The 24,359-nt window shown below is 37.4% G+C and overlaps 2 protein-coding genes across 2 annotated transcripts in view; one reads left to right on the forward strand and one right to left on the reverse strand.

The window, feature by feature from the left end:
* Positions 1 to 485: 485 nt before the first annotated feature.
* Positions 486 to 22,262, reverse strand: LOC145990954 (uncharacterized). The gene is made up of 4 exons (XM_083126532.1): positions 22,113 to 22,262; positions 17,490 to 17,534; positions 8,476 to 8,634; positions 486 to 7,456 (listed from the first exon to the last, which is right to left on the reverse strand). Exons 1-4 carry the CDS (start codon positions 22,118 to 22,120, stop codon positions 7,105 to 7,107), a joined length of 564 nt encoding a protein of 187 aa, XP_082982658.1. The 5' UTR covers positions 22,121 to 22,262; the 3' UTR covers positions 486 to 7,104.
* The window catches only part of LOC145990953 (F-box only protein 47-like), a 64,888-nt gene continuing 62,257 nt past the window's right edge, over positions 21,729 to 24,359 (forward strand). Inside the window, exon 1 of the mRNA XM_083126531.1 lies at positions 21,729 to 21,783. The gene's annotated coding sequence lies outside the window, so the exon portion shown is untranslated. The remainder of the gene's footprint in view (positions 21,784 to 24,359) is intronic.

The raw sequence follows: 24,359 nt of genomic DNA on the forward strand, positions 1-24,359 counted from the left end.
GTTAAACAATAACAAACATTAACTTATTTCTCCTGCAATATACTACAAATGTTGGTATATAAAACGATAGCTGATTAAATGAAATAACTGGGCAAAAGGCAAAATTATACTCAACACAAAATATAAAGCTTCGTGCAAGTGATCTCGAGACAAACTTTAATTTTAAGATGTAAACTACCAGTAAATTATCAAAAGTAAAGTGCACCCCTGTGCTTTGCACCATGCCATGAAGGCATATAGGAGGTGTGGAGTTAGGGCCCCACACTTTCTTGATCACGGCCACAACCTAGCCATCTTTACCCCTAGAGTTTCCTCCAGGTACCCACTTTATACGAACTTGGTTGGCACCGGAGATCGAACCCAGGTCTCTCGCATGGTAGTCAGACAAGTACATTATCAAGTCTTTTGTTATTGACTTTTAGCTGCTCCTTTCTGTTTTGACCACATTATTTCATATCTAACCACACAAGCTTAATTGTCTGCTATTTGATAAGTAGCTTGCTACATTTGGTGTTACTATTAGTAAACATCCCTTGGAACATATTTCATGAGAATATTTTGAGTTTTGGTGACTTTATTCCACATGTCAACATATCTTACAGGAAAAATAACACTTCTTTGCTCAGTAGCAGCAATTAGGTGCCAAAATTGGAGGACAAGGTGTTTACTTTTACTTGGTAGACAAGGCTTAGTTTTAAGAGGCCATAGTGTGGTAGCCTATCTGTGCATGAAGTGGAATTAAAACATCAATCCATTCATTCATAGTGCGAGGGCAAAATGTTGGGGGAGGGAAACTACCTTCCACTCCACCTAATCACCACCACTCTTATCTTTGTTACATAATACTTCACTCAATTAACATAGCAGATGAAATTTTAAACAAATTCTGAAATCCACTTGAGATTCATTTAAGTATATGAATATGACATTCAGTGCAAGTGACATTCATTACATTTGCACATGGCAGGTAAAATGAAATGTATTGTGGGTGTGTGACCTGCCCATTTTTTTAATATATGTATACACAAGGTTCCTATATTTCAAACCATTTTTCACTATAAACATAGATAACCTTGGATCATTTTTCTAGCAAACTTTATTTTAGCTTTTATTAGTTTATAGTTGCACCAATATGTTTAACATACAATAACTGGATTGTTAAAGTTATGTTTGTAAAGAAGTACACGCATAAAGTAGTACAGTATTTTCCTGATGTATTCTAAAACAATATGGTGATGCACATAAAAAAACACAAGTCTGAAAAATCCTTCAATAAAACCTTAAGAATTATTGACATAATGAAAATAACTTCACCATGTTCCCCCATATAACACTTTTCACCATGTCTCTCACCCAAATGACAGCAGTATGTGTAACTGAAAAACTTGCACCTGCTGCCCTCCATGGCAGACTGAAAGACTTGCACCTGCTGCCCTCCATGGCAGAGTGTTTATCATACCATGGTATGCCAGGGGTCCTGGGTTGGGTGTTTTTTGTGAATGTCTCTTCATCAATTTCTTCACATCATCACTCATCCCCATCTGCACGATTAGCCATAAATGGCAGAAAAGCGAAGTAAAATAAACCAAATCAATCAATCAAGAACTTGCACCATCACAAAACATCTAACAACAAACAGTGATTTAAATAAAATCAATAAATAAAACCAATAGGTTTCGCATGACAAATGTAAACATTAGGGATGGGACTGATTAATCGGTACTCTATCGGTATCAGCCGATATAGGCATATTGGTGTATTGGTAAAATTACCGATTATTTTACCGATCCGATATATTGATAAATATTTCGTAATTTAGTGCAAAATTCTGCAATTTTGTTGTTATTTTTATGGATAATCTCCATGCCCTACTTTCTAAAAAGGTAAACGTCTAAATATGCCATTACTTTTGCACTGCAATCACCTTGAAACACACATTTATTAAGCAGGTCAATGAACCTTTCAGGTTCTTCAAGGATCATTTCTAATTTTATATCGGATCGGTTATCGGTATTGGCCAAAATTTCATATCGGCCCATCCCTAGTAAACAAAGTAGGATCATATACACAACAATGATTAAAGGATTGTTAGATTTTCATCAAACAGTGCAACTGATCCCAGGTTAACATTCTTATTTTGGAACAACAACATGTAGAAACAATTTATATTACATGCTACCACTTTGATCTAACAATATTTACATTGAAGAATGTATAAAACTTTTTATGACTAAAATTTCTTTCCAGAAATTACTTCGAATATAGCATCTTGCCTATGCAAGAAGGCACACACTGTAATCATAACTACAGCCAAGAAGTTCAGGCAAATGTGCTGACTAAACTAGGCAGGCAAAAAATGCAGTTCAAATGTGAATAAGTTACTGTGTAAACAGCATGTGCTCCATGGGTACTCATCAGAAATTGCCAAACTGATATTTCTTTCAGTACATATTTTTCAGTGAATTGTAGCCAATCAGGTTAACTTATATCGTGGTAAACAAGTACATGATATGTCAGTTGGAACACCAAATTTTGTCTTTGTGCTTTCAACAAATACTGAGTAATCAATTGATTCAAAAATATGATTTGTTGTTGATTTGGTGTTTTAAGTCCACTTTATGCACAGTAAGGCTAATTGGGACTGGACCTATAGTTTAAAGTGGGATCCGAACCACTATGTGCTTCCACTGGGTATCGAACCCGGGACCCCTTGATTACAAGGCAACGATGTCAAAAAGATGAATAGATGAGCCAATCAAGAATATTATTAATGTTTGAATTTTGCAATTAATAGATATTTCATTCTCTAATTAGTATATTTGTAGTTTTAGTTGTTTCAGGTATTGTAAGGTTAATAAATAAGATTTGTTGACATTCTGTTGTTTCACTACTACAGACTGTTCTTGCAATTCCAAAATTTGATATTTGAAGATATAAATAATTTTGAAGATATCACAATACCAAAAACTTTAAAATTGTTCACATTATTGCCATAAACAGATGGACAAGCCAATAAATATTTTACGTCCCATTAAATTAGCATTTGGTTGGCCTTCAACTTTTTTTTAAACCTTCACATTTATTAGTTTTTGATATAGTGACAGGTCAACTTAGATTGATTGTTATCTCTCCTTGCCAGATTAACCAACTGAGTTGATTTATATTTCGCTGGACTATTACTTCCACCAAATTTCAATTTTATAGCTGTGGTTTAGTTTCTGAGATACTGATAGATGTCGTGGAGAGATGTTACTCCAAGTGCATACGATGGGTAAAAACAAGAGGTAAGAAGAGAATGAACTTTTTCATAATTTTGTTTTCATTCACAACAATGCAAGTCAACCTTTTTTCAAATTGGAGTAGTTAGCACAGGGGTTTAAGGTCCAAATCCTGGCCTGGGCATGTGTGTTCTTTGCGAGTGGAAATTCATCAATTTCATCATATCATCAGTCATCCTCATTTTGTGATAAGCCAAAACTGGCAGAAGGGCAAAGTCAAATAAACCAAATGATTCGACAATTCAAAGAAAATCTGAGAGTTTTTTGGTAGAATACCAACTGATCTATTACACTTTGCCTGTTTAATCAAAATTTTCAACCAGGTTTCACTATTCGTAAAAATAAATACAAATGCTGTGCTCTGTAGTGTGTGATCATCATTGTGATAATTTATTGCAGAAGATACCGCATGTTGATGGCCTTTCTGTTTTGCTAATGCAATGAGAAAAATGAATGCAAGCATGTGATGAAAAAGATTGATTTTAAACTTTAAATTACAAGAATGAAAAAAACCATCTATCTATGAAATTTAAGAAAATAAATTATTATCCCCATGAGATGGAATGACTTACCTTAAAAAATTAAAAAAGACAGAAAGAAACCTATTAAAAATTCAGTTCCAAGTTAAAAACCCTTTCTCAGATTCATCACCAGGGAGAAAATATTATTTTCTTCTTAAGGTATAACCATTCATGCAAGGCGATGGATGGTGAACCAGAGGGAATACAGAAGCCATCTGCAGCCTTGAAAGTGGGGAATAGTAAGGAACGTGAAAGAAAGGATAAATCACATTATAGCACAAGAATCACCAGTAATATACAAAGAATAATAGAGGAGAAAGATATATGGATAAACAAGAAAAAGGATGAGATATTGCGAATCAAACAATCGAAAGAAGCAGAAAATATAATGAGGAAACAGCAGAAAATATAATGGGGATACGAAAATGAGATGCACATCGGCAGATTGTTGATCAAATGGGTGACGTAAATGCAGTAAAGAAATCAGAAAGAAGAGCAGTCTGTCTGCTGGTGAAATGATGTTGCAAAGAGAAGGAATGTGCATCCACCACAAATTACACTTCCAAGATCTGTTAAACAACCTACAAACGATAGACTCTGAAAAAGACTCCATTCTGGTTTGAATATGAACTCTGCATTTGGAGAAATATAAGTTGAGAACCTGTGCGAGGCAGTAAACGATGTTCGTGGAAGAAAAAAAAAAGGATATTAACTTCCACCACTTCTTTGGTCTCCAAACCTGCACGTTTTCCTCTGTGATGATTACTCTGAGAATGATAAAAGCTTAAAACTAAATTTGGTTTCATGCTGTGTCTTTCAATTTTCTGGCTACAAGAAAAGTTGGATTTTATCATGATCTATTAAAAATTTGAGTTTGATCAACATTCTCCATTAATAGTACTTTTTTAAAAAAAAGCCAGGGGGCGAGGGGGGTCTGAAAGAGACTGGCACTTTACCAAACTTCTAGGCTCCAATTATAACTCATATATTTTGTACAAGTCATGTTAAATCACATAATCACAATTATACAGCCACCTTGTCCACTGACGAAAATACTATACGATACATGCTTTACGTGTCTGTCCACATGTAAAACCTACACAATACATTTATTGGCCTTCTATAGATGCAGAAACTCTGATCACAGGAGGCTTAGACAGATTTCATTTTGATGGTGTGGTAAACACGGTGAAAATACTACGTGGCAAAATTTCATGTTTCCACATCTCTTTTTAATTCTTGCAATCATAAGGTCCACTGCCTTCGTTAACATAGGTTAATAGACCTTGAAAATTAATCAGTCACAAGAATAAGAAGAGTAACATGGAATCAAAAAAAATTCCCATACGAGATGCATTTTGTTGTTAATTTACACAATAACTAATAATACCATTAATAATAATTACCAAATCATTTTATAAAAACAATAATTTTACAGCAGTAAAAAAAAAAAAATTAATTTAAACGTAAACATTGCTATATCAGGTACGAAACTAAATATATCAACAGTGGCAATTATAAAGAGGGGAGTACACCTCCCCCAAGAAACGCACCAAAAATTATACAAACTTGAGTAGCCACTGAAGAAAGTATTCACCACATGTGTGATAAACAGACTGAAGTGACACAACATAAAAAAATGTCCCAAACAGTGTTGTATCACTTTGGTGTGAAATTAGCACAAAAAAAACTATTTGTCCTGGATATCACTTTAAAATAACTGTATGCACCATATACAGTTACCTAGCAGCACAACTGAACATTCTGATTGTTCAGTGTACTAATGTGTTCAATATAAACTAAACTGGACTTGCTGTAACGCTTGGCTTTCAACGTGTATGATGTACAAAGAAATTTTTCCTATTTTTATAATATTTGATAAATGAATATCAATACTATAAAGTTACAGAAAGTTTTCTACAGTATATAATTTAAGATGCCAAAAACAATTGAATCATATGAACTCTGGAAAAGTCATTTTCACATTCTTTTGTACTGTAAATTGTATTCCATTTCCTATTGAATAGGTGTCCTTAAATGCAAAAACAAGTTTGAAACTTAAATTGTATTCATTTTTAAGTGAGGGTGATCAAAATTGTATTTTTTTAAGTGGGGTTGATCAAAATTGTATTAATTTTTAAGTGAGGTTGATCAAATAAAGATTGGGGGGAAAAGCTTTCACCAAACCAATAAAAGCACTTAATCTTTGAATACAATATTGCATCCTGTCTGCCTACATTTGCACCTCCCTGATGGAGTAGTAGTAACGTCGTCGCTTTGTAATCAAGAGGTCCCAGGTTTGATAGCCGGGGGGAGTACATTGCACAGTGGTTTGGATCCCACTTTAAACTGTAGGTTCATTACAAGTTAGTCTACCTGTGCATAAAGTGGATTTATAAACTAACAAACAAACAAGCCTACATTTGCGAAATTTGATTACTAGATGCCAGGATTTTTCACATTTGTAAAGAAAATTCATGTACAATTGCCACACGATTCCAGAAATTTCCACTCAGTAGACACCCTGCTTATGGATGAATGTGAGAAACTAACTGTGTGAACTTGAGAAATCAATTCAAAAAATAAACACTGGTTGGTAATGATGAAGACATGGAAGTTATTTTTCATCAGTTCTTAGAATATTTTATCATCTAGTTTAATATGATCTTAATCATTTATTTATCAATAAAATTTGGTCAGAGTATAAACTATGGATTTAGTGGGAATCATTGCTATGTCAATGGCAACACTGCACGGAGGGAGAGAGAACGAAGAAGTATTAGCCAATGGTGGAGAGCCAAGGCTTGACGTTCAAATGTTGATTCTTGTGTGACAAGAGATTGATAATGGATTCCTCACAATACACCAGCACACTGTACATGAATATGTATAACTTCATCAAAAACTCAATTTAAAAAATATTTTAAAAAATCTAACTGTACCTAAACTATGGTTCTACCTCATCCACATACATAAAAATTTATACACAAAACATTTAACTCTTAACAATAAACTAGCAGTACACTTAACATATGTTATAAAAATCAACACACATGGATATTTTCCAAACTACCCAACAAGCAAAAAAAATTGTAAAAAATATAAACTTCTACATAAAAAGTTTGTACTGAAGCATGAATTTTGTAACAATGCACACAGTTATACCTTGCATAAACAATTTACTAATGCAAAAATCAAAACTACAAAAAAATATTGAATAATATTTGTTGTACAAACTGACTAGCGGGATTATATAAAAATTAAAATATTACCTACACATTGAGATTCAGTGATGTTGAAAAAAATCATTTCTTGGTCTTTTTAAGAGGCACTTTATCACCCGCACCACAGGCTGCACAATTCCGACAGTGTGACGAAGGTTTATGTGCAGGTTTTGTTTCACCCATGATTTGTCTCTTTTGTGCCCTTGTTTGTATTATGCTCCATCGGCCCTTGAGAATGTTTAAATTGGGTGTCCTCTGCTCATTTGTGCTTGATTTTACAGGTTCAGAAGTGAATGTCTTATCCCCACCACTTGCAATGTCATTTTTCAACTCTACTGTTAAAGTTTTGCGATCTTCCTTTGGTTCACAATTTTTATCTAAAACACTGTCCACCGACACTACATCTGCAGGTTTTGGCTTTATTTCCTTCCTCCTGGAAGTAACCATGCAAGTTTATCAATATATCAAACTTCAATTCTACATGTTCAGGGGTCTGCTTCTAAAGGTATTGCAAAGCGCGAAATGTAAAACTGGGAACATAAAATTTGGAATTAACAGCATTTCTACAGTGTACAAAAACAAGTTACCAGAACATTGATAGTAAATGGTAACTTGAAACTATTCTATTTATGGAAAATCATCAGTCTCTTCGTTACTTTAAAAAAAGAAAAAAAAAGAAAGGAGTACATGTGTAAAGGTAAGTTCCCTGTGCACTTTGCACCATGCCATGAGACAAATATACGGGGGACATGGGGGGTAGGGCCCCACACATTCTTTGATCTCGGCCATTTTGGAGATGATGTGATCAGTACCATGCTCCAGCCACCTTTACCCGACACCCCCAATACCCATTTTATGAGGGTGGGTGAGCCCAGAGCCACTTTATGCAGGGACAAGGCCACGAGAAAAATTCTTGGGAATCGAATGTGGCAGTGAGACGCCCTAGCAACTAGACCACGTACATGTCTGAAAACATAAATATCCACCATCAAATAAAATTGTTGATATTCAATCTATTAAATTTGTCAATGCATAGAGACACTGTGGTAAAATTATTAACAGCTTATAACCTTGGTGGTTGAGTGCTGGACTTGGAATCCTACCATTGAAAATTCTAGTTTCAGTCCAGGCCTCGGCAAGGATGTTTTAACATGTTTTTTCCTTTAGTCGAATCACTTTTCTTCATATTCATCACTGCACATTGGCCTCCCCGATGGCGCAGTGGTAACCTCGTCACCTTGTAATCAAGTGGTCCCGGGTTTGATACCTGGTGGAGGCAGATGGCACAGTGGTTCGGATCCCACTTTAAACTGTAGGTTCAGTCCCGATTAGCCTTTCTGTGCATAAAGTGGACTTAGAAATTAATCAATCAAATTAATTGACAGAAGTAGAATATAACTAAATACAAACACACACATGTTAAACTGTCAATAGTGTGTATGTTGTACTTACCTCCTTCCTGGGATGATCTTAACCTTTTTTATATTCCGCTTCTTACCAAGAACTTCACTGGTTATGTACTGTTTATCCAATTCTTCTTTAGGGTATTTCAAAAATGGCACGATAATCTTAGGCCACTTTGCATACACATGATCAACTAAGTGGAACCATCTGGAATAGAAAGAAATCTTTCTTACACTATAGTTTACATCTTTCATAGATCAATTGTGGACATTTGCAGCAATATATCTAAATGTTTATTACAATGCATACTTTGATTATTCAGTGAATAAACAGGGTGGCTACAGACAAGTAGAAATAAAATTCCCTGACTTTTCCAGGTTTTCCAGGACAAATGTTGCATTTTTCCCCGACAATTTTGAACTAAATCCACGTATTTGTACATGGAAAATAAACTCGTACAGCTTTCAGGTATGGACTGTATTAAGTATCTATATTAGCTTACAAGAAATAGACTTCATTTCTCTACAATTTATATTTGTTCTGAAAAATAGTGAATTTGAAAAATTATTACAATTCACAAGCTAGGGAGGGACTTTTACAGGGCTTTTCTCATTTGCAAGCAGGCTTATATAAAATATTTGATTATTTTTAAAGTTATCACTAAATGAGATTAGAGAAAATTAGTTGTTTATAATGAAGAAATTTTGTGCGTGTATTCTGTCTCTTTTCTATATAAAACAAAGAAACAACTTAATCCATGTACACATGATTCAGGGTTCCCACGCAAACTCCAAATCCATTTTCCCTGAGATTTCCCTGAGTTTTCCAGAATCCTTATATTTTTTCCAGAGTATTGAATGCACAGTAAATGACTACTATAATTTTACAATGGCCTCCATTTCCCCTCACAGCCATACCATCCTCACGTTCTTTATTACTGTTGTTTTCTGATGCAAATAACAAAACTAGAAAATAAAATTACACTTCTTTGCATGTAATTAAGAACAAAGATGACCAGTTATCTATAACTTTAAACAACTCTGAAACAATTTCTAACATATCTGATATAGAACATTGAAATATTTTCACACTTTTCATAGATGTTTCTAAATGGATACAATATCAATTAATCTGTAATGCCTACAATAATAGTTAAGACAAACAAATTATTGGAATTTTTAAAACATATAAAAATGAAGTGACAATTATTAGTACGAATTTAAAAAGGAATAATAAGTTACCGAGACTGAAATATAAAACAAGAAATGTACTTAATGTCGGATACAGCAAATTAAGAAACTTTACTTCTCAGAAGCTTCAAGTTTTTTTTTAATTGTTCTGCAATAGCCTTTGCTTCTTCTTGCATCTTTTGTTGTTTGGCTTGAAAAGCACAGATCTCACTTGCTTTTCGTTTCATTTCTTTCCTTTTGTTTTCTTTGTGATCACATTCCTTTCCCATCTTCTGCAATGCTTCTTCGTATCTAATACGTGCACCTTTAACACTCTGGATCATATCTTTGCTTACTTCTACATTTGACACTCCTCCTATCACTTTCACTGCATCATAAACTTGCCGAATAGCCACAACAGACTCTTCTTTCAAGTTTTCTATTAAAACCTGCTTATTTACAGAAAACCCACTTTCCAAATATGCATTGTCATGTAATAAAATCAAAACCAACTCATCAGTGCTCCATAACTCAGAGAAGTCATCCTTGCCCTTCATGACACCTGTAAAAAAGAATCTAGTGCATCAGTTTTGATTGAAAAGTTACAAAACTTCTCTTTCAATTCCTTTTCACTACTGAATTACTTTATCACCAGTTACAGCCTTCATTCTATTTCTCCTGAGAAGTTCCTGTATCAGGTCTTCCATGCGCTGAGCACATCGCTTTAGAAACTGAGTCATTTGCTTAGGAACTAAACAGCTGGCGGCTCTCGCCAACCTGAACTCAAGGGGACTACAATCCACAATCTTCTCTGTTGTTGACTGCAAAAAAAATTCTGCAGCTAGTAAAAAACATAAGCTTCTCCTTTTCATTCACCTCTTTAGCTTCCAAAGCAGCTTTGGCACCAATTCCAATATCAATCCTTGTCAAAGGAATCAAGTTGTCAGAATTCCTGACATCAATTTGCATTAATTTAAAACTATTTTTTGCATTGTTCAAGATGTCACTTTTTATGAATCTCCCCATTACATCTCTAACAACACTTTCTAGGGAGTCATGAAGAAATGGGAACATAGGTTTGGGGGTTTGGAACATTGTCAAATATGTCATTCTGGCATATCTGTTGAGAAAACTATTTCACTACATGATATTAATGTAGATCTGCTGGTCCTACAAGTAATTCCATTTTACACATATGTGAGCTATTGAGGCATGTAAAAATTCACGTGTCATGTCATGACTATAACAATAGTTGAACATGATCAAAAACTTAAAATATGAACAAGTATTTATGAACAGTACATAATTCATATATGGCACTAGTAAGTAAATATTTAAAATTCTGTTCTAAATGCAGTAAATACATAATCAACAATATTGTACACAAAAGATGGCAGAAAATAAATATTTCCCTAAACAGGACACTCCATTTTTTTTACTATTTTGTAAAAAAAAGAAGGAAGAAAAACTTAAAACTACTCCCTAATAAGGGAAATCAGATGAACACTGGTTAACTTTAGACATCACGTTATCTTTATTATGAGTTTTCCACATCTTGAAATATATTTTACGTAATGTAAAAGATTGAAATCGGTTAATTAAATTTTTAAAAGCGTAACATTTATGAGGGTATACACTTGGTCACCAGCCCTGGAATCACATTTATAAACAAGAAACAGACAAACAAATAGATATGAGTTCCTTGCTGAAAGAGAAATGCTACAACAGCTTGGATTATCCACAGACAGGAGCATATTATAATCCCTCAGTTTTGCTCCATTGGGAACCATTAATCAATTACAAGATTTTCCCTGAGATTTGTATTTTTTTCAAATTCCCTGAGATTTCCAGGTTTTCCAGGTTTTCCAGGTGTGTGGGAACCCTGATGATTGAGATATTGGTATGGTGAATTCGCAGCTTGTTTGATGTGAACATGGCAACGCACAGCGTCCGCTTTGCACTCAAAACCCTAACATATCTTAAACCTGTTTCTTGGGACTAAACGTTCTGAAAATGAAGCAATGGAATTGTACAGAACAAAGTGTCATATTACCTTACAATGTGCTTCTCTTTCAGTACAAACCTTCACAGTATATCCAACAAAAAAACTCAAGACGCTGACCAAGGCAGAATTTATTTCATTTTAAAACATAAACTAAACGTTACATTTCAATGTCTTGAAGACCTTGCTAGAAGGTTGAAATAAAATAAATTCTGCCTAGGTCAGCATACTGAGTTTTCGGTTATCATGGAAACAAGGCTTCATGGTGTTATAGTATATCCAAGTACCGTGAAACTGACCACACACTGTTACCTATATTGCCGGCAAAAAGTGTGTGTGTCTGTATATATACATATATATCCCAGATAGCACGTAAGTTAACTGCAAGTTAACTCGCAGTTAACTTACGTGCTATCTGGGATATAATATTAAAAACACAAGCAATTTATAGTAGAGGAATCTACTGCACTGCACAGGCATCTGATTTGCTAATCAGACAGGATAAGATAGGAACATGCTGTTAATAACAGCATCCGTAAGTCTGATATCATTGAAATGCTGCAATAGTAGTTGGAGGACGACGCAAACACACAGATAGGAAGAGGTGGTATGTGTCTGTAATGTGGTGCAGTCGCATTGTTGTGAAGTGAGTCGATTTAAGAACAGCGTTATACCAGTGCCAAACTATCTTCTGGCTGTATTGACAGGGTAGAACAGTTATTTTGGCAAAAACATGTTTCCCTACTGGCCGCTGCATGGATGAGGGATTCTAAGGTTGCCGATTGTTGCTCAAAGAGGGGGGGCAGCGGTAGGCCTAATTGGCTGTTTGACTGCAAGTCTCTTTGTAGGTAAAATTGGCAACAGCGTGTCACTGCCATAAAGACTAGTCCTGCACCAGGAGTTAGCTTGGTTGATTGATTGATTGATTTGCTTTATTTTACTTCGCCTTTTGTGCCACTTTTGACTCATTTGTGAAGATGGGGATGAGTGATGAAATTGATGAATGGACACTCACCAACATCATGCCCAGGCCAGGATTCGAACCTGGGACCCCTGGTGTTGTAGCACGATATGCTCACCACTCCGCCATGGGTTAGCTTGGCTCAACTCTATGAGAAAGATGGCAGTTCTCATATACCGACTGCATGCTGTAATAAGACTTTTGCACGCTCAGAAGCGGATGCCGACAGAGATGCACCGGAACTTGTGAGAGGTGTAAGAACTGGATGCCATTAGTGACAGTATGGTTAGCAATATTTTAAACAAAAAGAACCATTGTTATAACTGTATCTTTAGTCAAAATGAAAATAAATGTCTGATGAAGGAAGCGTGTGTTCTCCTGAAACGTCACAACGAAAAACTGTTTTCTTATGCTTGTAATAACCGTAAACTACAGGAAAATAATTATACAATGCAAGCAATGCGTACACACAAGAAAAACTACATATATCAGGGTTCATCAAACTTTATTAGCTGGACAAAAAATTCACTGTACTTCTGTGATTATGTAAATGTACAACATAATACTTTACATGTAACTTTTGACAGAATTTGATTATCGTATTCGGTTTATAATACATATTCCTACAATCCATTATAGGAATTTAATATCTTCACCCATATTTACATAAAAAAAGGAAGGCACAAGAAAAAATTTTTCATCTACGCGAAGTCGATTTTTGGCACCCCAACTGTCCACCGTGTCACCCTCCTGCTTTAACATTCTACCCTGATCCCACTACTTTTCACCTTCGGCTCATGAACATGACATGACCGTGTTGTATATTTACGGTTTTAATGACGATAAATAAAAGCCTTGTTTTTTCAATGCCTTAATGTCAAAGAATGCGTAAATTCTTAGGTTCATATCAAAATAACAGTAATCTCTTAGTTTAAATTGCTACATGATTTTGCAATATACATTTGTCATTGAGAAGTAACTTCAATTAATTTTTCTCTATGCAAATCGAACTTTTTAAAAAACAAATACCCACATTTATGTAATTAGAAATAAGAATTTGGGTCTATTCAATCGGGACACTCCAGTCTGGCGGCCCCGGAGTCGGCAGCCAGGGCAATCGCTTGGGTTGCTGGGCTCTTAAGCCACCCACAGACACGTATTGTTTTGAACGTTGGTTAAGCATTGGTACAAATATGTAACACTGCAACTTTCAGCTTTGTAAATGCAGTATGAACTAGCACACACATGTTTACCTGTACATGTAAAAACATACTAATCCTGATTACATAAAACAGTGGCATATTGGAAAACAGAATATTTTCAACTTCTGCTTGACTTTTCCAAAGGGAAACAAAGGTGTCTATTTTGCAATGGACTGGCTCATTTAGGAGCATGAAGACCACAGTATTCCCATGCTTTTCTTCCTCTATACTTGCACATATTCGACCACAATATACCATGCATTCTCCTTAATTTATTGTCGGTTTGAAAAAGGAAATACTGAAATAGTAAATGCACAAGCACAAGAAAGCCACTCAAACTGAGTGATAGTCCCACATTATTGATTCTGAACATTTCAGAGCAGTATCCTGCATAATTTTCCACCTGTTGAGTGCGAAGTTTCTGTGTGCAAATGTTATGTAATATGTTGAAAATTATACATTGGACCCCCTATAGGGGGGAAGGGGGTAAATGAGAACTGGAGGGGTCTGCCTCCCCCAGTTTCGGCACTTGTGGTGATGTGATATATGACACTGTTTTCTCACACCTGGAAATTTATACATTTGTTACGATCATGCAGTCATAATTTTTTCCTGATTAAAGATAGGTTGAAGAAACCTTCACGACTGCATTTCTCGTGAAATTCTAGCCTGATTTGATTCTAGTCTGACTGCCACGTGGGAAACCAGGGGTGGGTGATCAAGGTCGGAATTTTTCCGGCTTCGTCCCTGCATAAAGAGACTCCAGGGGCTACCCAGCCTCAAATCAAATGGTACCCAGTGGGGAATAAAGGCAGCCGGAGCATGGTGCTGATCACATAACCTCCAAGATGTCCAACATCGAAAATATGTGGGTTCCTACCCCCACATACCCTAACTGTGCCTTCATGCACGGTGCTATGTGCAGGGAACTCTAAATTTACCTGTAGGGGAAGGAAGGGTAAAGTGACCAGTGCGGGCAAAGTGGCCATGTGAGTTTTCTTCGCTGTATAGTGCTTCCGCCACGCGGGAGCCGGGCGAAACAGTCGCCACGGATGCTGTCAGTGTTGTCTGTGACTTTGAAGCAGGAGGCTGCACTTTTGTAGATGTGAACTCATTTTATTGTTTTTTCGCAAGTCTGATTTTAGCTAAGTGGTACAAATTGTTGATTATAGCTAAATAATAGTAAGTGTTATAATTATATGCTCTTGTGCTGTTTGATAAGCGTGAAATAACCTTTTCAATGATGTGTGTTTGAAAACGCTAAGTCATGTAGGTTAGACGTTAGACCACAGTTTTTGTAAGGGGTCATTCCGGGCAAAGTGGCCACAAAACAGACAGACTCGAATGTGATGGATGGATTAGATGTATAAAATGTAAGAAGTGGGCACATGAAGAGTGCGCCGGTTGTGACGAAGATGATGAGTTTGAGTGTGAATTTTGCAAATAGGCCTACGCATAATCCTTTACTGATAGACTATTGATTACGAATTACTATTTACTTTATCTTGTAAAGATTTCATACTTAAGATAATACTTAAAAACATAATATTTGGTCTAGGAATTAATTCGTGCGGTTGTTACGCACACATTGAAGCTGTAGTTCAAACACAAAATACATAAATACCTTAAGAAAAATATTGTCCATCGCGAGCCACCAATTTCGCCCATCTGTCAGGCAAGTTACGGATTCCGTGGCGAAAGAAGTCCTCATCCTTTGAAGCGATCCAGTCAGAGACCCATTTTTCGATATCTTCTGAAGAAGTGAACCGCTGTCCAATCAAATCGTTATTCATGCAATCGAACAAGTAGTAGTCCAAAGGAGCAACATCTGGTGAATATGGCGGGTGGGGTAAAACTTCCCATCCAACATTTTCTAAATAGGTTTTGACCGGTTTTTCGACATGTGGGCGAGCGTTACCATCTTGAAAAATAAGTTTATCATGTCTGTTCTCCCATTCTGGTCATTTCCTGGCCAGAGCTTGCTTCAAACGCGTTAATTGTCGTCGATAACGTTCTCCATTAATAGTTTCACCCGGTTGCAGCAGCTCATAGTACACCACACCTTTCATATCCCACCATATGCACAGCATAACCTTTGCACAGTGAATATCTCGTTTCGGTTGTGATGGTCCTGGTTCACCTGGCTTCACCCAGGCCTTTTTTCATTTCGGGTTCTCGTAATGGATCCACTTCTCATCGCCAGTAACAATGCGATGCATAAACCCCTTTCTTTTCTGTCTTTGAAGCAGCAATTCGCAAATGGTTTTTCGTCTTTCAACGTCTCTGTCTTTCAATTCATGTAGAACCCAATGTGACATCTTTTGAATCATTCCCATGGCTTTGAGGCATTTGGAAACTGTTGTTTGATCAACGCCTAACGCTTCTGCAAGTTCTTCCTGCGTTTGACACGAATCCTGATCAAGCAATGCTCTCAATTCTTCGTCTTCAAATTTTTTTGGCTGTCCAGGTCGCTCTTGGTCTTCCAGGCCAAAATCACCACTTCTAAACCATGCAAACCACTTCTGACACGTTCGCTCACCTAGCGCATGGTCACCATACACTTCCACCAAAATACGATGACTTTCGGTAGCACTTTTCTGCATGTTAAAGTAATGAAGCAGAACACCCTGCAAAAATACTTTATCTGGCACGAACTGAGCCATATTCAGTTGACTACAAAATGCTGTTGTTGACGCGTCAATCAACTGCCCTATACTACGAACGATGCACGCTGACATGAGTTTTCAACGCATGTGTGGATACACGGAACTGTGGGACAATACGCTCGTTACGCCAACAATACGCTCGTTACGCCATCTCTTGTCCAGGTGCACGAATTAATTCCTAGACCAAATACTTATTCTTAATGTGTATTACTTCAGCTTGTGTTGATTAAATACACACTCTGAATCAATGTGATTTGTTTATTAAAGTCATGAAACTGTCAGCAAATACATTATTTTCCCTTTACACTAAAGAAAAATGGCACACTGTTACAATGCAAGACATTGTTTACAATGACAGTTTCACTGTCCAATGTTCTCCTCTCCTCATCCTTCCCCTTCTTTTTTCAAAGCAGAATAACAAGTTCTTACTGATCCCCCCCCCCCCTTGCCATACTAAGAACATGGTGACATGGCAAACATACAATCAAAATTTCACTTTCCTAAAAAAAATCCCTCAATTTGCATTGCTCATGATTCCACAGAGTCTCGAATGAAACTGGGTGCAACACTATATGATGGAAGAGGGATGTCATCACTGGAAGTAGTAACTCACAATTTTTTTGTGTGAAGGGAGCACTCGAAAAATCCACCGATCCAAGCAATAAGAACCTCTCCACTTTCTCTACTTCTTCGTTGAAACAACGTGAGAGGTAGCTACATCACTTCAAAAAGTGTGAACCTCAGTCATTGCAAGAGACTGATCGCAAGCAGAAATGCTCAAGTACGAAAGCAAATGGAAGGTGAAGCGGAATGCTAATGCGATGGTGCAAATAGGTTGAAGTTGTCACTGGTGGGGGTTGTGCTTGATACATTTTAAAAATTAATGCATGCTTTGCGTAAATATGCTTTAACATCATTATAAGTTTTACTAAAGTTTGCAAACACTCCTGACTGAAGAGAATAATTTTGCAAGTCAAGTTTCTAGGCACTCTGAAAATAAACAGTCTTTGTTTACCAATTTTGGAAAACTTAAGAAATATATAAATTATAAAACACACTTACTGCTGAGGTTTCATGTCTTCCATTAGCTCCATTGCTGCTGTTTTTCTGGAAAGAGAAGTTGACTAGCATAAGTTACATTTCTGTACAAAAACAAGGTAAAAAACAATTCTGGTGGCATGAAAAATATGGCAAGTATTTGACTACTGAACAACACATTTTATAATACAAAAGAAGACTGAACTATATATGAAACCCATCAAAAGAGTAATTTGTTCAAAAACAAATTATAAAATACTGAAAGCAAGACATCGTTCAAGTATTCCTACCCCATTCAGAATTGAAAATATAGTATCTTTAATGTACATGCCCCTTCTTGGCTTTTTTGGCCTGAAAAAAAATAAAAAATAAAATTGGAGAGGCTCATTGAACTTCATATTGTAGGTACCATATCTTTATAAACTATTAGGTTGGTGCAAAAATAAAGGCAGTTTGTGTTACAATTAACTTTGGAACGAACTTTGTGTAATATGCGATTTTAAGGCATGAAAGTTCATTTACCGATTTATGCTAATGGTTTTGGTTTTACATTTATTTTTCTTTATATAAGGTATGCCCTTATGGCACGTTGTTTGTCCTAGTTTGCAGGTGTGGCAAACAGTTTCACCTGCTGTTTCCTTAGTTGGCGAGAGTTGTTTTGCATGGACGGGTGCATTATGGATTCCTCCAGATCAGTGCAGAGAGCTGTAATCCAATTTCTTCACACACAAGGTGAGCATGCTTCCCAAATTTATTGCAGGATGAAGGACATTTATGGAGAGCAGTGTCTCGCACGTTGCACCATATTTCATTTGTGTCAGCGTTATGAGGCGGGACGCGAAAGCACCAAGGACTTGCCATGACCCGGCAAGTGCAAGTTGTTATCAATCCTGCCACTATTGCTGCTGTGGATAATGTCATGTCGTCAGAATCGTGGGATCAGGACATGTGAAATTGCTGCTGAACTGTCGATAAGCAAGGGGACTGTGCAACACAGAATCTACAAGATGCTGAGTTTTGGCAAAGTTTGTGCACAATGGGTGCCCAAGCATCTGTCAGTGATGCAGAAGGTAGAGAGAATGGGTGTGTGCTTGATGGTACAGTACGCGGAGCAAAGTACGGATTTCATCGCCAAGGTTGTGGCATGTGATGAGACTTGGTGTCACCATTTCGACCCTGCTTCCAAACGGATGAGCATGGAGTGGTGCCATCCCAACTTCCCACGTCAAAAAAAAGCTCACTTTGTCATGAAGGCCGGAAAAATGATGCTCACTTTCTTTTTTGATGATGAAGGACCTCTCTCTACTCATCGACTGGCTGGAACAGGGTTTAATTCTAATTTCATCAGATATTTTTCATGATTCCATGGACTTCTGTTGCCATGTAGGTCACGTGTGTGGTGTGAAGGGGTTTCATAGTTAGGTCAGTCAAGTCAGGTTTAGGGCTCTTAGCATTACAATATATAAAAATAATATAATAAACCATGGCTCTACAGCCCTCAAGGGCCTTGGCCTATCTCCCGACTGCCAGCCTGCTTCCCACAATCCAATAATTTACCAAAATGCTTTCAACATCTCATCATGTTGCTAGTGGTCTCAAGCATGACACCCTTTTGAACCTTGGGTCAGCAGTAGTCTGTGCCTGTGTAATGCCTTGTCAATGGGAAGCAGGGATATTTGCTAACGATACATTTTACATCTTCTTGTTGGACTTTTCCTAACTGCAAACAGTGCTAATAACTTCCAGAAAGTTTCAAATTTACTTTCACAATCATTTCCACTATTGTTCGATTCGTTTTGTCTCTTCTCTGAACAAAGAATGCCTTGTCAATGGGAAGCACAGAAGGTACTTTTATTACTTTTTTCCTGATAAATTGCACTTTTCAGAACTCCATACAGTGGTGATTACTTTCACCAAGGTTCAAATTTAATGTAACAATCATTTCTACAATTCTGCAATACTTTGTCTTTCTCCTTTGAAAAATCAATAACCAGTCAGAAGTGTTACTGAAACAGCATATCTCTCAAGCAGATCCTCAGTCATTCCAACTCCCGTAGCCTTAATACCAGATCACACGAGAGATCTCAGCTGTCCATTCCCCTTCACAACTCAAACTTCTACACAAAATCTTTCACCGGGTCCACTGCCTGTCTCTGGAACAAACTGCAATAAAAATTTACCATTCCACAAACACCTGTAACTTCTTCGTTTTGTCACTTTTAACATTCGTAGTTACCTATCTGCTTCGCGGAACATTCTTTAAGGTGTATTCATTTCATTTTTGATGAAAGTAATGTCAATTTTTCACATTACGATACTTCTTTATGTGCATTGTCTCGCTTGTGTATGACACAGTATGGCGCATACACCTTCGTAGATAATCGCGTGTCAGGCTTGTGTTTTGTCGATTTTCATTCGGTATCAGTGTTTCCAACCTTTGTAACCCAAAAAAACACTCGTGAACAAAGGTGATGTAAATAATTTTTATTTTTTTCACAAAATTTTTTTTTTTACTTCTTCGCATTGTTTTACGAACTATGCTTACCTAACCTAACCTTGCCGGAAATGGTTCGTGGGGCTATCCGTGAATGGTTTTGGGGGCTATGTGTCAATGGTTGTGGGGCTCCCGGTATGAATTTCACCACGCATCCACGACACGTCATGTTTGTATTTTTTGTTGGAAACACAGCATCCTAATGAACATCAACAAAACACAAGCACGACGCGTGATGATCTACGAAGGTATACGCGCCAACGGCTACTGTCCGTCGGATAATTAATTTTCAACAAAAAATATGACTTTCCGCTATGATACATTCCCACAAGACAGAAAACACCTTCCAGATGTTAGACAATGCTACAGGAACTTATTACCGTAAGTAGTTTCTTGTGTTAAAATGAAGAAATCTGTTTGTGGAATAGTAAATTAGGGTAAATTTCTCGTATCGGACAAACGGATTTCGTCAAATTTACAGGAGAAATTACTTACCGAATGCAGTTTCTTTATAGTTGTGGAAGTTCGGGGAAGTGTTTTCTCGCATCGTTCATTCAATTTTGCCCGTTAATCATCTTTTTTTCGATATAAATGTGTGACCGTTGCACGAGAGCTCTTGCATCCATTTACTTCCAGGTGGATATATCCTGTGTAGCCTGTGCGTGATGACGTAATCCGGGCCAGTGTTTCCAAACATACGTTTATGTAACTGGTCACACGTTTAAATACGTATGATCAGTTGAACGTTTTGAAAATGACGTGTGCAGGATGCGCGGATGCTAAATTGAACGAAAGGAGTGCTAATGGAACCGAACCTAACAGGCCTAACCTAACCTAGTAGGCATACCTCGTCCCCGTGATGGTCCGTGGGGCTATCGTGAATTTTTAGGCTAACGTCAATGGTTTTTGGGGCTACCCGTGGATGGTTTGAGGGAAATAAGGAACAACAGTAAGTACTCGTTAATGTAGTTAACGTAACATTCTGCATTGCGGAACATTTCTTTAGGTGAAATAATGAATTTCTAACGAAAATAATGTATATTTCTTACATTAACGAGTACTTACTGTTGTTCTTTATTTCCCTCAAACCATCCACGGGTAGCCCCAAAAACCATTGACGTTAGCCTAAAAATTCACGATAGCCCCACTGACCATCACGGGGACGAGGTATGCCTACTAGGTTAGGTTAGGCCTGTTAGGTTAGGTTCCATTAGCACTCCTTTTGTCCAATTTAGCATATGCGGACAACGTCGGCTTCTAGCAGCAGCAATAGCGTGTATTGTGCTCTTGTGCAGAAAGCAAATGACGGCAGCAGCAATAGCTCGTCGGAAATAGATTTTCGTAGAAAACCACATGCATTCGCATTAAAATGGATCAAAACTTCATTCCCGAACACGTTTCCCACATTCGGACATCGGCTTCTAGCAGCAGCAATAGCATGTATTGTGCTCTCGTGCAGAAAGCAAATAGCGGCAGCAGCAATAGCTCGTCGGAAATAGATTTTCGTAGAAAACCACATGCATTCGCATTAAAATGGATCAAAACTACATTCCCGAACACATTTCCGACATTCCTCCTCACCGCTAAATAATGAGCAATTGTGCCGATCGCGGATCACTCAATTTCGCTTATGTTGCACTTTCTACGCGTGGTGGGGTTGAAACATTGCATATGGACTACGGTGTTGAAACTGTGACGGCCATTTCCCGTGTTACGGAAGGGAAGACGCAACCAAGAAAACTTACTTGATATGTCGCAAATATAACTATTTTCGGTGAAATTAGTGAAATGTAACCTTCAGCAATGTTTGTCAGTGCAGAATACGTAAGTACGAATATTGAAATGAAAAGAAGTAGGAAATTTCAGCTGTTTGTCCGATACGAGAAATTTACCTAAATGAGTACCAAAGAAAATAGTGGGTAATGACAGGAACACTTGGAATGTACGTCTACACACATACACTGGTATTATTCTGAGTTCATGTGATTCTAAGTTTAACCAAACACCTTTCGATCATATATTGAGAGCAGAACATCACTACAATGTTGTTAACCTTTTCAAAGAGAACTTTGTCCTAACTTTCTCTTTTGCTTTAATATGGCAATGCACAATTGTAAACATAACATAATGATACTAAAGAACACATATACTACCTTGTCATGTTAAACTATTATTCTCAAACAAACGTAAGTATGTTTCAGAGCATCATAGTTTAACTGAAACTCCACCCTGACATAAAATATTCCAGTTTACTTTCGATTAATCTCATTCGTAGTACCACAAATTTCTCTCTCCTTGCGCCATGTTATTCACACATTAGCAACGTTGCCAGTGTTTCCGCTGGCGAACATTCTAATCGATCATCCTAAAATTATCCGTGTGACAAAAAATTAAATTTTGGTTCTCACATTAAGCAGCTATTCAATATCTAGTAGCTCAACCATTGTCTCCAAAATCAATTTACAAGATTTATTACATAAGTGTTTCTTTCCAACAAGGTAGAGTTGAATTTATTGGGATATTCCAACATATGATCTGCTAACTCTGTAAACGTAGATTGTTTTCATCAAGTAGTTCAACTGTTCGCTACTAGATGGTTCTGATTTAGAACTGTAAGGTTGTAAATCACTGTTGTAAGGCAATAAACGTTTGGGCAAAAAATTCAGATCAACTTGATTTTGACCTGGTCTGTTCTTTGTGAAATAAGTAGGATCGATGGCGTACGCAGAGAGGGGCTGATGGGGCTGGAAGATTTTCTGAAATTTGAGAAAAATCAACATTTTCAAATAAAATGTGTGATGAACTCGGGGGTAAAACCAGAGTGGTAAATGCTTAGTTAGCCTCCCTGGAAAAGTCTGCTGTTTAATTTTAGACGCCAGAGACAATGTGGTCGACTTTTTACACGTAAAAGCAGGCCCGTAGCTAGAGGGGGCAGGGGGGCAACTGCCCCCCTGAGACCATTGTTTGCCCCCTTGTGAAAAATATAGAACACATTCCTATCTGGAATTCTCACTATTCTTTACAATTATATCCTATATTGCTATAGGAACTTAACAAATACACTTATGGATTTGGTGATTTATTAAGGAAGGTGTGTTGGATTCCATAATGTCGTACCAGAATTGGGGGGAAAAATCCTTTCCAGATCCAGATTTCGGAAAATGATTTCAAGATTTTCAGTATCTAGACATTCTGAGTGGTCTTGTATTATTAGGCTAAAGGTGCGTAATGTAATGTGTTTGGAACTGTTTTCTTGAATGTATTTCTATGGAATTTGAACTGCTCAATTTTTTGTTTCCCACGTCTACCTGTTGGTAATAGTGATGCACGTGGAAGAGAGAGAGTGAATATTTAATTTTTGTTTCTTAACATTGCTTTTCTGCCACTTCTAGTTAATTGCGACAATGAGAATGAGTGATGATATGATACTGATGAAGGGACACTCACAAGCAACACCCATGTCCAGGCTGGGGTTCGCACAGGAACTCCTGTCGTCGTAGTGCGTTGTGTAACCACCCCACTACCAGGTCGGCTAATGAAAGATTTAGAACAGCTTACTGGGTCAATTATCAAACATGACGAAAATGTGATAGTGTTTCACATTTATTATTTCTGTTAGAAAGCAATCAAAATTGTGATGTGATACGAGTTACACTAGGCACCTTTTGGAGTGTAAATAGAAAAGGCACTAAGAAAGTTTTGCAATACACCTTTAATTTTCACAATCTTTCAAAATACTTTCCACAACACACGATTCAGTCCTCCATCCTTCGACACCAGTCGTCGAACCAACTGGTTTCCTCAGGGAGCTGGGCACACTCGTCATCCCACGCCATTAGAATGTCCTCTCTGTTGGAAACCTACTCCTTTAACCTGTTATTGACGCGAGGGAACAGTGCTAAATCACATGGAGCGAGGTCTGCACCGTAGGGAGGATGCTCCAGCACCTTCAACACAGTACGTGGCAAATACTCGGTGCAAACTTTGGAGCGGTGGGCAGGAGCGTTGTCATGGTGGAGAAACTAAGTGTCTGACCATGAGAGAGCTTTAACTACTCTGGGCAGGCACTCCTCGGTGTACCACTTCGCGGCGACTGTCTTCTGTGTTTCCAGCACCACCCCATCCACAACTCCCCTTACAGTCAAGAAGGCAGTCACCATTCTGTTCATTACGGATCATGATTTTCGCATAGACATGGGCGTGTTTTTATCTTCGAAGAACCAGTATTTTTTCTGGGCTTTAGTGGGCATGTCATAATAGTAAAGCCAGGTCTTACCAACTGTTAAGATGCTGTTGGTGTAGCGAGATGTTCCATTTTCCTCAACATGCTTCAACGTGTCACAACGTGGTGCTGATCACATCACCTTCAATTTGGCCGAGATCGAGAATGTGTGGGGATC

The sequence above is a fragment of the Lepisma saccharinum genome, chromosome 8, assembly GCF_977018435.1.
Source record: "Lepisma saccharinum chromosome 8, izLepSacc3.1, whole genome shotgun sequence".
Lineage (NCBI taxonomy): Eukaryota > Metazoa > Arthropoda > Insecta > Zygentoma > Lepismatidae > Lepisma > Lepisma saccharinum.